General features: G+C 32.5%; 5 protein-coding genes across 5 annotated transcripts; 2 read left to right on the forward strand and 3 right to left on the reverse strand.

Annotated features, from left to right (window-relative positions):
* Positions 1-49: 49 nt before the first annotated feature.
* Positions 50-3252, reverse strand: LOC135840869 (zinc finger protein OZF). The gene is made up of 5 exons (XM_065357605.1): positions 3052-3252; positions 2802-2930; positions 2193-2713; positions 993-1760; positions 50-918 (listed from the first exon to the last, which is right to left on the reverse strand). Exons 3-5 carry the CDS (start codon positions 2480-2482, stop codon positions 636-638), a joined length of 1341 nt encoding a protein of 446 aa, XP_065213677.1. The 5' UTR covers positions 2483-2713; positions 2802-2930; positions 3052-3252; the 3' UTR covers positions 50-635.
* A 142-nt stretch (positions 3253-3394) lies between these two features.
* On the forward strand, positions 3395-4936 carry LOC135840875 (uncharacterized). Its single transcript, XM_065357612.1, has 2 exons — positions 3395-4611; positions 4684-4936. Exons 1-2 carry the CDS (start codon positions 3603-3605, stop codon positions 4851-4853), a joined length of 1179 nt encoding a protein of 392 aa, XP_065213684.1. The 5' UTR covers positions 3395-3602; the 3' UTR covers positions 4854-4936.
* Positions 4937-5042: 106 nt separating this feature from the next.
* On the reverse strand, positions 5043-7738 carry rush (rush hour). The gene is made up of 9 exons (XM_065357616.1): positions 7355-7738; positions 7185-7249; positions 6986-7123; positions 6847-6910; positions 6646-6771; positions 6475-6581; positions 6162-6327; positions 5929-6026; positions 5043-5852 (listed from the first exon to the last, which is right to left on the reverse strand). The coding sequence occupies exons 1-9, from the start codon at positions 7368-7370 to the stop codon at positions 5796-5798; spliced, it is 837 nt and encodes a 278-aa protein (XP_065213688.1). The 5' UTR covers positions 7371-7738; the 3' UTR covers positions 5043-5795.
* Positions 7739-8002: 264 nt separating this feature from the next.
* On the forward strand, positions 8003-8913 carry RNASEK (Ribonuclease kappa). Its single transcript, XM_065357619.1, has 3 exons — positions 8003-8207; positions 8297-8419; positions 8655-8913. The coding sequence occupies exons 1-3, from the start codon at positions 8139-8141 to the stop codon at positions 8754-8756; spliced, it is 294 nt and encodes a 97-aa protein (XP_065213691.1). The 5' UTR covers positions 8003-8138; the 3' UTR covers positions 8757-8913.
* On the reverse strand, positions 8062-13456 carry LOC135840874 (farnesyl pyrophosphate synthase-like). The gene is made up of 8 exons (XM_065357610.1): positions 13067-13456; positions 12820-12988; positions 11320-11460; positions 10231-10434; positions 9851-10018; positions 9687-9764; positions 9484-9618; positions 8062-9392 (listed from the first exon to the last, which is right to left on the reverse strand). Exons 1-8 carry the CDS (start codon positions 13225-13227, stop codon positions 9192-9194), a joined length of 1257 nt encoding a protein of 418 aa, XP_065213682.1. The 5' UTR covers positions 13228-13456; the 3' UTR covers positions 8062-9191.
* Between the last annotated feature and the right edge of the window lie 39 nt (positions 13457-13495).

A 13495-nucleotide genomic window follows, 5' to 3' on the forward strand; every position in this document is an offset into this window, starting at 1 on the left:
CATTTTACTAACGAAAAAAAAAGGCCTGTTGAAAGAAAAAATTCGAACATCATTCGTCAATGAATTTATTAATCATTGCTAGAAAATACGTAACATCGTAAAACGTACGAGAAAATTACAAAAGTACCTGTTGGACTAATGACTCAAAACTATGTAATATAAAAGGAATGCATAGAACTACATCAAAAACAGTAATTCTGAACACCCGGTAACATATTTGTATAAACGAAAGAGTGTCGTTATAAATTACATCTTAATAATAAAATATATTTGAAAATGTAATTAAAACTCGAAATATAAAAAATGAAAGTCGTTTGTACATTACATAACCCTTTAAAAATTTAATGGTACCACTATTATATAGGGAAAAATTTGAAACAGTAAAATATCTATTGATAACACATCCTAAATTTCAAGGAACGTGATCTTTTTCGAGATTAGACCCACTAAACTTCGAATAAAGATTTCGACTAGCAATTCATGATCGGATTGACTAATGAAAGTTTCATTTGAAAAGATGATTAATAGCACTCAAACAGAAAGAAAGAGATCAAAGAGATCCTAAAAAAATGGTTTCCTTAAAATTATAAAATAAAAACATAATTCTCTTATGTGAAAAAAAAATGAACACAATTTTATGGTTGATTTTGGGCAACCTTCTTATCGCCGTTTTTCCAATACCATGACCCTGGATGTTGAGTCAACCCAATTAGTATATCTTCCGCAGTACGTTTGGCTTGTTTTAATTTATGCATATGAACTTTAGGTATTGTCCATTCTAATAATATTTCAATATTTTTCAGAAGGGTGACATTTTCGTCAAAATCTTCGCTATTATAAGGTCGTCTTCCAGAACTTTTAATAGTTTCACACAACACGTCATCGATTAGACGCTTACCGAAACCCAATCTTTCGAGCCTGAAACGAACAAATGTTTGAATCAAAGCGTGTAATTACTAGTCTTACTTTAGCATACTGAACCAACAACGTACCTTTCCGGTGATGAAATCTTCTTCAGCAATATGGCCAACAGGGTTCTCATATTAGAAATGCTCATCCTGGTACCATCGGCTTGATCATTTTCGACATCTTGCTCGGTTCCGCTACAGTTTTCTTGATGTTGAATGAACGATTTTTTCCCTTTGAAATTCATCTTACAAACGGTGCAAAAATACGGTTTATCAGTTTTATGTATTGTTCTCATATGCTTCCTCAGATGAGCTAATTGACCGAAGGCGGTATTTTCGCAAATAAAACATCTGAACGGTTTTTCTCCGGTATGAACTCGAATATGAATTTTAAGCACCGAAGAATGCGAAAACGTAGCGTCGCAAATCGGACAAACGTAAGGCTTATCACCGGTATGAGTTCTTTGATGAACGGTCAACTGCGATTTTTGTACGAAAGTTGCTTCGCATTTATCGCATTTGTACGGTTTTTCTTGTTGATGAATACGTAGATGCTGCCTAAGATGGCCTTTGAAATTAGCGTTGCATATTTTACAAGTGAATGCTTTTTGATTACGATGGTAACAGTTTAAATGCTTATGAAGCCCGTCCTGACGTACGAATGCTTTACCGCAGATTTCACAAACGAAGTCACGTTTTCCTTGATGACGTTTCAAGTGATTCTGTAGGTTGGTACGATTTGTGAATGATTTACCGCATAGGTCGCAAACGAAGGGACGTGTTTTCAGATGAGTTCGTTGATGTTGCGAAAGTAATCCGGCTCGACGGAAGCGTTTGTGACATTCGAGACATCTTTAAAAATAAAATCAAGATTAATTTCGGGTATTGAAATTCAAGTATCATAGATAGCCAAGTACCTAATACCTATTATACTATTTTAATATAAACCACAACCTTAAATGCATGCAAGCTTGCATTATTTCAAGGAAAATGTTTAAAGAATGCAACATTATTGCAATTGTGCTAAAAATAATTTTATACAGCCACCACCAATAAAATTATTTTTAATACGAATGCCTGTAATTCAGATTTTTTTTCGTTTGTTCGGATTGTTTGCTGCTGTATTTGTCACCTGGATCTCGTTTAGGTTTTTTTTTGGCGGTATAAAAATTTACCAGAATGTTCGAGATATAGCCTTCGAGTAACATAGTTCAAGTAATTAAAAAAAAAACACGACAAAATTAGAAAATAACGTTGATCAACCACTGAACTTGAAATGTTTACCTGTATGGTTTTTCTCCAGTATGAATTCTAATATGTTGTTTAAGGTTATTTTTTAAATAAAATGGTTTGTTGCAATAAAAGCATATATACAACGAATCCGCATCTTTGGTATGATGTACACCGATCATGTGAAGCTGCAAATTACTACTTTGGGTGAATTTATTTCCACACAGGTTACAATGATAGGGTTTTTCTCCGGTATGCGTACGGTAATGCTTTTTCAACAGATATTTAAACACGAAGCTTTTCGTGCAAACATTACATTGAAAACGACTTTTCTCTTTACTCATGTCGTCAATTCACTATAGGTAAGCTTTCTCTTGAAGATTATACTGGTTGCAATCAATACGAAAGCTAACTTGATAAGTATCCTAAATTGTTTAGCAAAAGGATAGGTCAGTTTATTAAGAAGAAAGTCAACTTAGTAACTCCCAATCACCATTTCGTGCTTTAAATTCATCTATAAATTGAAGTGCTAAAAAAAGTACATGCATAGCACCAGGAAGTCTCCAAACACCGGACTGAAAGTCAACAGGATTCGTTTTAATGAAAGTTATCCGTTACTGCCACCAAACTGATTCCTTAATGAATATAGCTCAATCAATTTACATTATTTTGGCAGCTCATGTGATGGGATTGACTAGACTACTTGAACCGATGAATTGAAAGTAATAATTCGTGGTAGCTAATTCCTTGACAAGGGTTTCCCTTAGCATCGCTCAAGTCCATTAGTTCAACCTGAAATGTGAATGAAAGATTAAAATTACTGCTGTATTTACTTGGGTTTCGAATGATTGTTCAACAAATTCTGATAAGTGATAACATTTGGAAGCGATAAGGTTTCAGAAAATGTACTCACTTTTCCTTTGAAATGAACTTCATTTCTCACATGACAGCTTTTCAGTAGCACTTGTTCATTTAGATCTTCACATGGATCAGTTTTTAGGATCACTGACCATCACAAGATACTCACACAATTAGATATTTTCGCCGAAAATTCACCGACGACACCGACGGAAAATCCGAAATGTCTGCAGTGATCAGCTGATCACACACTGGGTAACAATGCGAGAGCAATTTTTCATTTCTCTTCCTGACTTCGTAATTTCAAATTACCTGAATGTTTATGGAAAATTTATTTTTGGTAAAAATTCAGCTCTACTTCGTTAATAAATGTGATTAATTTTCTAAAATGCAAAAGTAAATTTTTCTGTTATCAATTTATGTCAAAAATCATCAAAAGTCGAAAGTTTTATCTTTTTAGAACGATACTTTGAAAATTTGACAGTTTTTTTACTTCCAACGTTGTTTTACATTGTTACTTAGTAATCTCAGTCAACTGTAAAATGTTCATTCAAGAATTTTAAGATTCAAGTGTTTTCGGTGCATCTCGATCATCAATGTGAAAAAATGAATTCAAAAGCATTCGAGTACTTCGTAAAAGTATTGAGAAATAATACTGCAGCGTTGAATTACCATAAGTACGTCTCGAAGCCAGTTCTACTCACGAATTCATTCAGGTACTCGACCACCACTTCTAAACCTGCAGATATATTGGATTTTTACGCTGATCTGATAACACAAAAATTCGAGAAATCTCAACTTGAAAACAACCTATCACCACCAGTACCGCTAGAGAAAAAACCGCACACAGATAAAGCTTTTCCAACGACGAGTAAAGTTGATCTAATAATATCAGACATGAATACAAGAAATCCTCACATAACTTCCAAAATGTTGGCAAATCAGTTGACTGTTTCGTTGGAAAAAGTGGATTTTCCTGAGATCAGTAAAATAATTAGTTTCTGTATCGATAAACGAATGACTTTACCGGGCAGCTTATTGTGTACAATTGCTTGCAAATATTCGAATCACGGTTTATTAGATGATTTAACATTGTTGCAAACGCTATGTAAACTCGACGAAGAAGAATATCGTAATAATGCCGAATTTCTGCATTACTTCGCGTATTGCTACTGGATTTGCGGTAATAGTACGAAATGTGTCAAATTTCTGAGAGAATGCTGCGATAAATACCCTACTTTGAACGATGTAACCAAAAGAATTTTGAAAATGATTATATCTCAAGCAGTTAGCTCCAGAAGTCAAGCTCAGCTCGTTATTATAACAGATTTCGTCAAAGAATTCACGGATCGGTTTAGCGATTATTATTTACTCACTGTGTTGTGGAAAGAACTATTCCTAAGCGAATGGTTCGCTGATCAACAGCTAGCCGATGAGTTGTTAGATTCTAACGAAGAGCTACAGAAATGCATTACGTTAATAGTTCCTACATTAGTTTCACATCTACTGGGTGCTAATAAAGTCGACGACGTTTATCGTTTTACACAAGTGCTTTTAAAGTACAGTTTAATAGATCAGTATTCAATGACGCTTCAGATACTCTTCGATCATCATTGTAAGTTAATTTCGTAGCATTAGAGTTCATTTGATAATTTGCATCGATTCTAATGTTTATGTATTTCTCCAGGTACTCTTAATGATAAAAGTCGATGCGCTGAAATTGTCAAATCATCTGTTGCATTGAAAGCGCCGTTACGAGAAGAACAATATAAGCAATTTATTTCTTGGACCGTGTTTGGGAGTCCGTCGAAGTATATTGATAAAGCCGTTATGGAGAAGCTTTATTCGTCATTTTAGTATTTTTTTTTATCGTGTATCGTTTGCGAACCATTTCTAATTTGTTATTACTTAGTTTTCAAATAAATGATTTGTTCAGTTTATTTTTTCATTACTTCAGAATCCCAATCAAGTTTCAGGTAATATGTACATTCGTCGACAGAAATTATTCCAACATGAATATTCGATCATTTCAAATGTTGGTAATAATACATGAATAAAGTATCGTATATTTATAAAATGAATAACAAATTAGGTATTTCATTTAAAATAATATATTAAAGTGATAAATTAGAAAATAAAAATATAATAAAAATTGTAACATAATTAAAAACAACAGTATAAATTTAATCACAATATAATTCGAACAGTTATGGTATCTTAAAAATAAATAGATACTCTAATTCTAACACCTCGTAACCCATAAAAAAAATCAATTTTCGTTTCTTGACGAATCGAATGGCGCAATCCGCAGGAGTCCACGAGTAATACTTTTGGAGTTAAAGTCATCACGTAACCCACAACTAATTTCCTTTTATCGAAATACCTCGTAACCCACGTGAAACAACCAAAATCTTTAAAAAAAAATCCGGAGGTTTCTTTCAGTTACTGTAACCCTCAAAAAAAATTTGCCCCTCGTAAGCCACTCTTTTCAGAAACAAATGGGAGAATCCATAAAATGTATATGTGAAAATGTTTCTATTTCCGTCACATTTATATTAGAATCGTAACATGCAAAAAAAAGTAATTATTTTATTTTTATAAGTTTTTTTTCGTATCTTGAAAAATTTGGTGCTTGCGGGTTACAAGGTGTTGAAATTGGTTTTGAAATAGTACAAATTAAACTAATTGATTTGCAGTTAGTATAGTGCTATCAACATTTTACAAGTGTATTAAACTTTTTTTTTGCACATTCAACGTTTAGGAAATGGAGAATGTGATACTTTAGGCGAAAAAAACTGATCAGCAAGTCTTTAACGAACGACTTCCGGCGTTCACACTGTCTCTGTAAAATCTCGGCTGCAACCAAAAAATGAAAAAATTGAATATTTTTACAGAAAATTTCATCCCATTAGATAAAAAAAAACATACGTACCTGTTCGATCTGAGCATCGTGATATTGGTGAGAACGATTACTTTCATCATCATCATCTGAATCTTCTTCTCCTGATGAATCAGGAGATGCCAATTGATCTAAACAAATAAAATTGAAGTATAAAACCACATACTGAAAGTTACATCGCATTGTTTGTCTAAATTCTTTAAGCATTTTCTATTTCATTCATATTCAAAAAGCATAATCTTCTAAAAATCAAATTATCAACGTACTGTTTCTGTAGTTATTAGAGTTGCTAATTTGCTGAGCCTTTTGAAGCGATAATTCATCATAGCAATTCAAACAAACACGTAGTGGTTTGGAAGACTGATTAGGCAATAAATAGCGTTTGTTTGAACACGGACCACACACAACAGCTCCGCATTTACGACAATGGTGCTGCACAGAATAGAAAACAATAACGATTTTTAAATTACAAATATTCTACAGTTACATTTTTCACTTTAAAGTTTCGAAATCCAACTTTTCTTCACGGTAACATCAATACAAACGATACTATAGTTACTCAAAGATGAAAATACATACTCGTCGATTTAAAACAGTAAATTGACTCTTTTTACAATGCATACAGACAGCTGCTTCGGCATCCGGTACCCATACTGCAGCATGTTCTGATACTGCTTTCTTCCCACCTTTTGAAAGATCATCATCAGTATGGCTTTTAAAATTTAAGTAACAAATAATCCAACTTCATACTTTTTCTTAGCAAGTCTTCGATACATTTATTGATATGAGCCATCCATTCTTGTTTTTCTGTTGATGTAGCGGCGTACACGGCAAATGATTTTGAAGCAGTCCTTATAAGCCATCCGTTGCGTAATTCTGATAAAAATTCAAACAGATCGTTATCCAGAACCTTGAGAAATAGTAGAATAAAACTGATTCAAATATACTTACGACCATCATCTTCCAAAGATTCCAATTTGACCTCTTCCAAAGGTATAATATGTTGTTTATTGTACTAATAAAGAATATCCGTGTTATTTTATTTGCAATCGTAACAAGATTAATAAATAAATCAAAGTTACGAACATACCTTCTTTTTGTTAATCAGAATATTGCCATATACAAGTATATCGTTGAAAAGAAAAAATTGACGAGGTTTCGGTCTTTTTCGACAAACTTTAGTTAGGACACCTTCACCAACCAAAACACGACCAGGAACTGCCAAAGGCTGTCAAACAAATCAATCAGTAATCATCATCCAACGTGAAACAATGCATCAAAATTATTACCTGCCCCGAGCTACCGAAGCAGCTTTCCACCATGGATATTCTGCGAGCATTAGCTTCGCTATTGACTGAAAGAAAAATTACAACGTGATTTAATTAGAAATTGTTTAAAATTTCGCTGAATTTTCTCTAATGCGTAGCACAGGAACGGTAAAGCTTTGTTTTAAACTCACCTAATCTATCGACCATGATGATGATTATTGAATATTATTGTTTTCGCACGTAATATCTTATGTAATAGTACACTTGAATAAAATCAAATTCAACATTTAAATATTTGTCGCGTAAAGTAATTGGGAAATTTCGATGACGACAACAAATGATCATAACACCAGATTATCAGCATTATTATCACTTCATTTTCTATCTTTATTCTATTACCGACGAATAGTACATAGAGTAATAGTAACTTCAATAATTGAATAAGGTGATGTGGGATGAAAATGACGTATTGAACAAATGATTAGTATATAACAGTAGTTGAAAACGAAACCATAAACATAAAGAAAACTAATCTTTCTCACCGAAGTAAATTTTGTACAAACCACAACAATAAAAAAATTTCAACTTCAGATCCAATCCGAGAAAGTTTTCAATTTGATAGGCGAAGACTTGTGACAACCAATCAAAAACCATAAAACTCAAAACTCAAAAAAATGTTGAGACTTCAGACGCGTCATCGCAATTTGACCAATGAAAAATGAGCTTTTTCATAATCTTGTGTGTACAAGTTCGAATATAGGTTCGAAACGCGAACCACCCGAAACAATTATCCATAAAAAAAGTACAGACCTTACTCGTAGAAAGGAGGAGGAACCATATGAACCATAGGGTGTGTTAGTACTTTTTGATATGATAAGTGTTTTATGGAAGTTGTAGATTTTTATTCCGTTTCCTTTCTTTCGTTCGATTATTGAATATATTTTCTTTAAAAAACATTTATTTTTACTATACAAAATGCCTCTGTGCTCCCCGTCGTTGTCGCTTTGTGGTATCATCATTAGTATTTGGGGAGTCATTCAATTAGTAAGTATAATCTGGACGTAAAACTAAAAACATGTCACTAACTCGCAGATAAGTTCCTCGAATTATTCCTCGCCCTTATTCGTTTTCAGGTACTGATGGGATTCTTTTACAAAATGCATAGTTTAGCATTAGCTGAAGATTTACCTGGTTTAGAGGGAAATGTCTCCACGCCTGATCTAGTACGGGCCGCTGCGAATATGGGTTATGAACAGGTGAGTTCCTGATGTTTGAATATTTATGATGTTAATCTCTAGGTATTATATACGATTCATTGTGATTTCGAATCACCAATTCAAATAGAAATTTCGTTGCGTCAACTTGGACACTTTTCTCTTTTTGAATCTAATAATTTATTCAAACAATAACTACTTACATCAATTGAAAAATTAAAAGAATACATGAACTTAGATATATGAAAAATGACAAATATTTCTTTTGATTTTACAGAACGCGTTCAATTGTTGGATCGCGGCGTGCCTTTATATTATCACACTTTTAGTATCGGGCCATCAATTTTATTTAAACAGTCGTAATTCGATAAGCATGTAAATTGTAAAAAAGAAAAAACTTGTGTACATTGTTCATTTTAGATTAACTTGTATAATAATGATTAGATAGTGGATTTTACTTTTACCATTCCATATATTGATTTAGTTAATTGTCTGCATGAATATATTATAAATAAAATACGTGTTTTAAATAAGAACTATTTCAAATTAATATATTAGGTATGTTCAACTAGGAAAAAAAAATCGAAGGCACAAACATCAGCATAAATGACGGTAACATAATATAAACTTTGAGGTGATCGTGAAAACAAAATGATTCTGGTAACCGATTTACTGCTTTATCAGTGAATAAAAACTAACCATAAAAATCTTCACGTATAAAAATTTAAAATACAAATTTCAAAATTTTCCGTATCATAATGGAGATTAGCTTAATAGATAGTCAGTCTTCCACGAAGATGCATAGATATTGTTATTAATTACTCCGTTTGTAAATTTTATCGAGAATCTTGAAAAATATTTTTTGAGGAACGCCTCTAGATAATTGCTGAATTTGATCCACAATCAATTTATAGGCGTCTTCTTCGTAGGCAGCAAAAATAGATGGAATGCCGATATCTTGATAGATTTTTTTCACAGTTTCCACTTTTTGTGGATCTGCGCTTCCGTAACATTTCTAGGAAAAATAAGCAAAGTACATTAGCAATGAACAAAAGTCAATTCGATGTACATTGTACGCAAAACAAATCATGCGACGACGTTCATACCTCCAACGTTTGTTTTTGTTGAGCAGTTGCTCTTTGTAAAGCTACCACTATTAGCCAAGAGCATTTACCATCTTGAATGTCAGTACCGATTTTACCAATTTCATCTGCATCTCCAAAACAGTCCAAATAATCGTCCTGAAACCATTTTGTTTTTAATTCACTCGTTTGATTTGATAAATAACAAGCGAAATATGGATTTATACCTGTATTTGGAAATAATGTCCCATTTCGAGGAGTATATACTTCACTTGCCTATGTACCTCTGGATCGTTTATTCCGGCCTTAAATTACATCAAAAATTATTAGGTGTTTGGTAAATTACGTAATTGTTGTGGTAAAATTGTAACAACTGATGTTAGTATATTACCATGTACATAGACAATGCTACAGGCAAATGAAAGGAGTAATAGGCCGTCTTATATTTTACGATGGCCTTATAACGATCCATCGTGAATTTATCTAATTTTCTGGTTTTCTGGAAAGTATGACACGTCAGCATATCCAACGATTGTCCCATTGAGGTTTTTAAAATCGTCTGTAAATAAATTCAAATTTGTTATTCAGAGTGCAGAAGTACGAATAGGTATTTTCAAAAAATAATTTAATTAAAATATTTGTAGATGTACTTATGTTATAGCGTGACAGAAAATTGAACGTAAATTTAAATCAGTGGATACTTTTATAGCTTTTTTTCCCATCAATTTAATGATCATAAAATAATGATTTTCTAGTGATTTCTATCCTTACGTCGTGAAAAGCCTCCAAAACGTGCAAATAGTACGGTTTATCTCTGAAATACTTCTTTAAAATCACAAAAACGCCGTTTTCCACTAGAACACCATCGTTGATCGCGATATTATTGGTTTCATCGACCCGGTACCAGCACGGACGACCTCTTCTCGTTTCAGCTCCATCCATAATATCGTCCAATATTAAAAGAAATGCTTGAAGCTAAAAAATTGAAAATAAAAATTCATTTCAATACGATTGCTTTTCAAAAGCAGAATAATAATAACGGAAAATGAATCAAGTATCGATTAAAAGTATCAGTAAATTTGTTGGAACAGGTTTCGATTCTATCACGATGTTAACCAGTCATAAAATTCGTAAAAAAAATACCATTTGTTTTAAGAAATTCCCACCACAGATGATAGTTTCAATGATAAAATCGTATGTCATGAATTTCCGTTCAAAAACTTCGAGTTACAAAGATACACCCAGGAAGTTGAAATTTATTTATTCGATTATTATCACCGTCGCGGCGGTTGTTAAAAATGGTTTATTTTCGACTGAAACTCTATCTTTATTCATGAAAGCGTCTTCATCATTATTTCCAGTCTCCGCTCAATTATTCCAAAATGTAAATTGAGTCGTGAGATTTAAATATACGTTATTTATATATTTTTTTATTCATTGTTATTGCACGTGCTGTAGGTATTATGCACGGATATTCTTTTACCAAATGAATATTGATTTAAGGTATTTTTAAAAAAATATATCGATCGAAAGAGTACACCTCAATCCTAATTTGGCATTTTCCTCTTTTTTACGCAATAAGAGCCAAAATTATTATTCGCGAATCAGTTTTTTATACGTAATTTTTTAAACGAAAGTTGAAATTCGAAAAAAATTTGTACATATAAATTTCCTTCATAAAAATCAAGGTTATTTTAATAATCAAATTGCAACGTGCGCATGCAAAACTGCGATTAACAAGTGAATAGTTATTCGTACGTAGAGAATTACATCCCATTTTCATGATTTTTTTGTTTTAATTAACCAGCCGAGCGAATTAACATAAGCAATAAACAGTCTGTAACTACTTTTTGCGCCTACCATCTCGATACACCATCCGAGTACATGAGCCAGTCGTATATTCTCAGGTGTTAATTCAGCTGGGGGACAGAAGACACGGTATGCGGTGACTAGAGCTAATCCACGATTTTTCTTTCCTCCGGGGACGTTATACTGCAGTACCTAAATTTATATATTACATTAGGACATGAGCGTTAATTACCGGACGATAAACGCGAAATTAAATTTCAAATCAAAGTGCGAGGCCATCAAATGAATTAAGAGTAAAAATAATTTTGACATGAATTTTATCATCAGTATTGGCCGTGAAATTTAAAAAAAAGTGAGTGATTATAAGTTGAAAAAATGTTCAAAAAATGCTGAATTTTCTCAATCATATGAGAAGAGAATTTTTTGTAACATTTAAAATGTTACAAGTCTAATGGAATGTATTGAAAAATCATTCAAACCATTATTTTCATAAAAAAAGCAAATCTGCAAAATTTGATTTTAAAACCGTGTACTGTAAAATCAGTAGTTTACGACGAGCGTCTGGAGTCTGACATTACACAAAACCTATCCGCCAATCAGAATCTGTTAGGGAGGAGTTTCTCGTTATCACGTTTGAATATCATATTATCAGATGCTAACGAACTCAATTTTGAAAAAAAACATCAAAAATGTAAAATTTCTATGATGAAATAGATGAATAAATAAAATTAATATACTTCCATCAATTCAAATGTCGCTTTGAAAATGAAAAAAAGTAAAAACATGTCCAAATTGACTTGGTAAGATCACTAAGATCGTTGATTTTCATGTGTGTGTTGTGATGTTACTGATTATTAAAAGAATACGTAATGAAAACGGTTTACTTAGTTTTTTATTTATCTAATTTCAATAGTACCTATGACATTTGTGCGGAAAGATTTTGCGAAATATACAGCACTTCGAACGCATTTGAAGAAAATAAATTCATACTCTTGAAACATCATCCATTCAAGACCTCGTACTTGGGAAGAAGGAAGGCGTTTTCAAATTCAATTGCTCACACTTCTCAAAGTCCTTCAATTTAATTATTTAAATCATTATTATAATCATCATCTTCTCTCTTACTTATACTTTACCAGTTCGCTTTTTCTGAAATCTGAAATGAATGATGTTTCAAAGTGAGATTGACTGTTATCTATTTTGGTAACAAACTACTTTTTCAACATACATAGTATGAGATTTAAATTTTGTGATTACTTCATTATTTTCATTTCGTGCTGAATTAAACAGTCATCTACGTCTATTTTTTTACTTTATTGATCATTTATACATTCAAACTAGTTCGAATTGAAAGGATGATGATAAGCACAAAAATAAATAAAGTGCTACTTGCAATATGATTGGCGGATAGGTTTTGTGTAATGTCAGACTCCAGACGCTCGTTACTTAACGTACCTATGATTAAAATCATGACAATATTAAAATGCTAAATTTTCATAGGCTTAGCTTTAGCAAAATAGAATACAATATATTTCTTTTTTAAAAGCCCACCTTAGCATACCACTTGGTGACATCAGGAATATCTAGATGTCTTCCAGCATCAGTCAAATCACGTACGATATCCGGAAATACAGCCATAAACTCTCTACTTTCATCCTTTGCAACTGCTGTCCCAGTTAAAGCAACAGGTGCAATAGGTGTATAAATATTAGTAGAATACCTGCAAAAAAAATCAAGAAAAAATAACAGAACTAAAAAGGTGAATTTTTATGGTTCTTTTAAATGAATATTTACTTACCATTTCAATGTGCTGATTGGATTGGTCAACAGCTTCGTTTCAGATTGAAATGGTAAAATAGCAAGAGATGCAGTCCGCTTGTAGCTCATCAGTGAATTGGAACAGATCGGTAATCCAAAGCTTGGATTTCTTTGCAAAATGTAATTGAATAATGGACGCATAGTGCCGAAAGATTTGCAAACAAGATGCGAAAAATCATGAAATTTTGACAGCTTCAAAATCGTAACAACCGTTTAGAGTACAAAATGATCAACACACATCTGAATTCTGAAGCATTTCAGATGATTTATGATTTGATTCGTATTCGTCGAGTGAAAACGTAAACTACATTGCTTTCGTCATAGCAAACACGTTATCACAGGTGATGTTTATATCAGTATGGGAGAAAAGTCAAGGATACAGAAGTTACAAGGACTTATCTGACATTTG

This window comes from Planococcus citri, chromosome 3, assembly GCF_950023065.1.
Source record: "Planococcus citri chromosome 3, ihPlaCitr1.1, whole genome shotgun sequence".
NCBI classification, from domain to species: Eukaryota; Metazoa; Arthropoda; class Insecta; order Hemiptera; family Pseudococcidae; genus Planococcus; species Planococcus citri.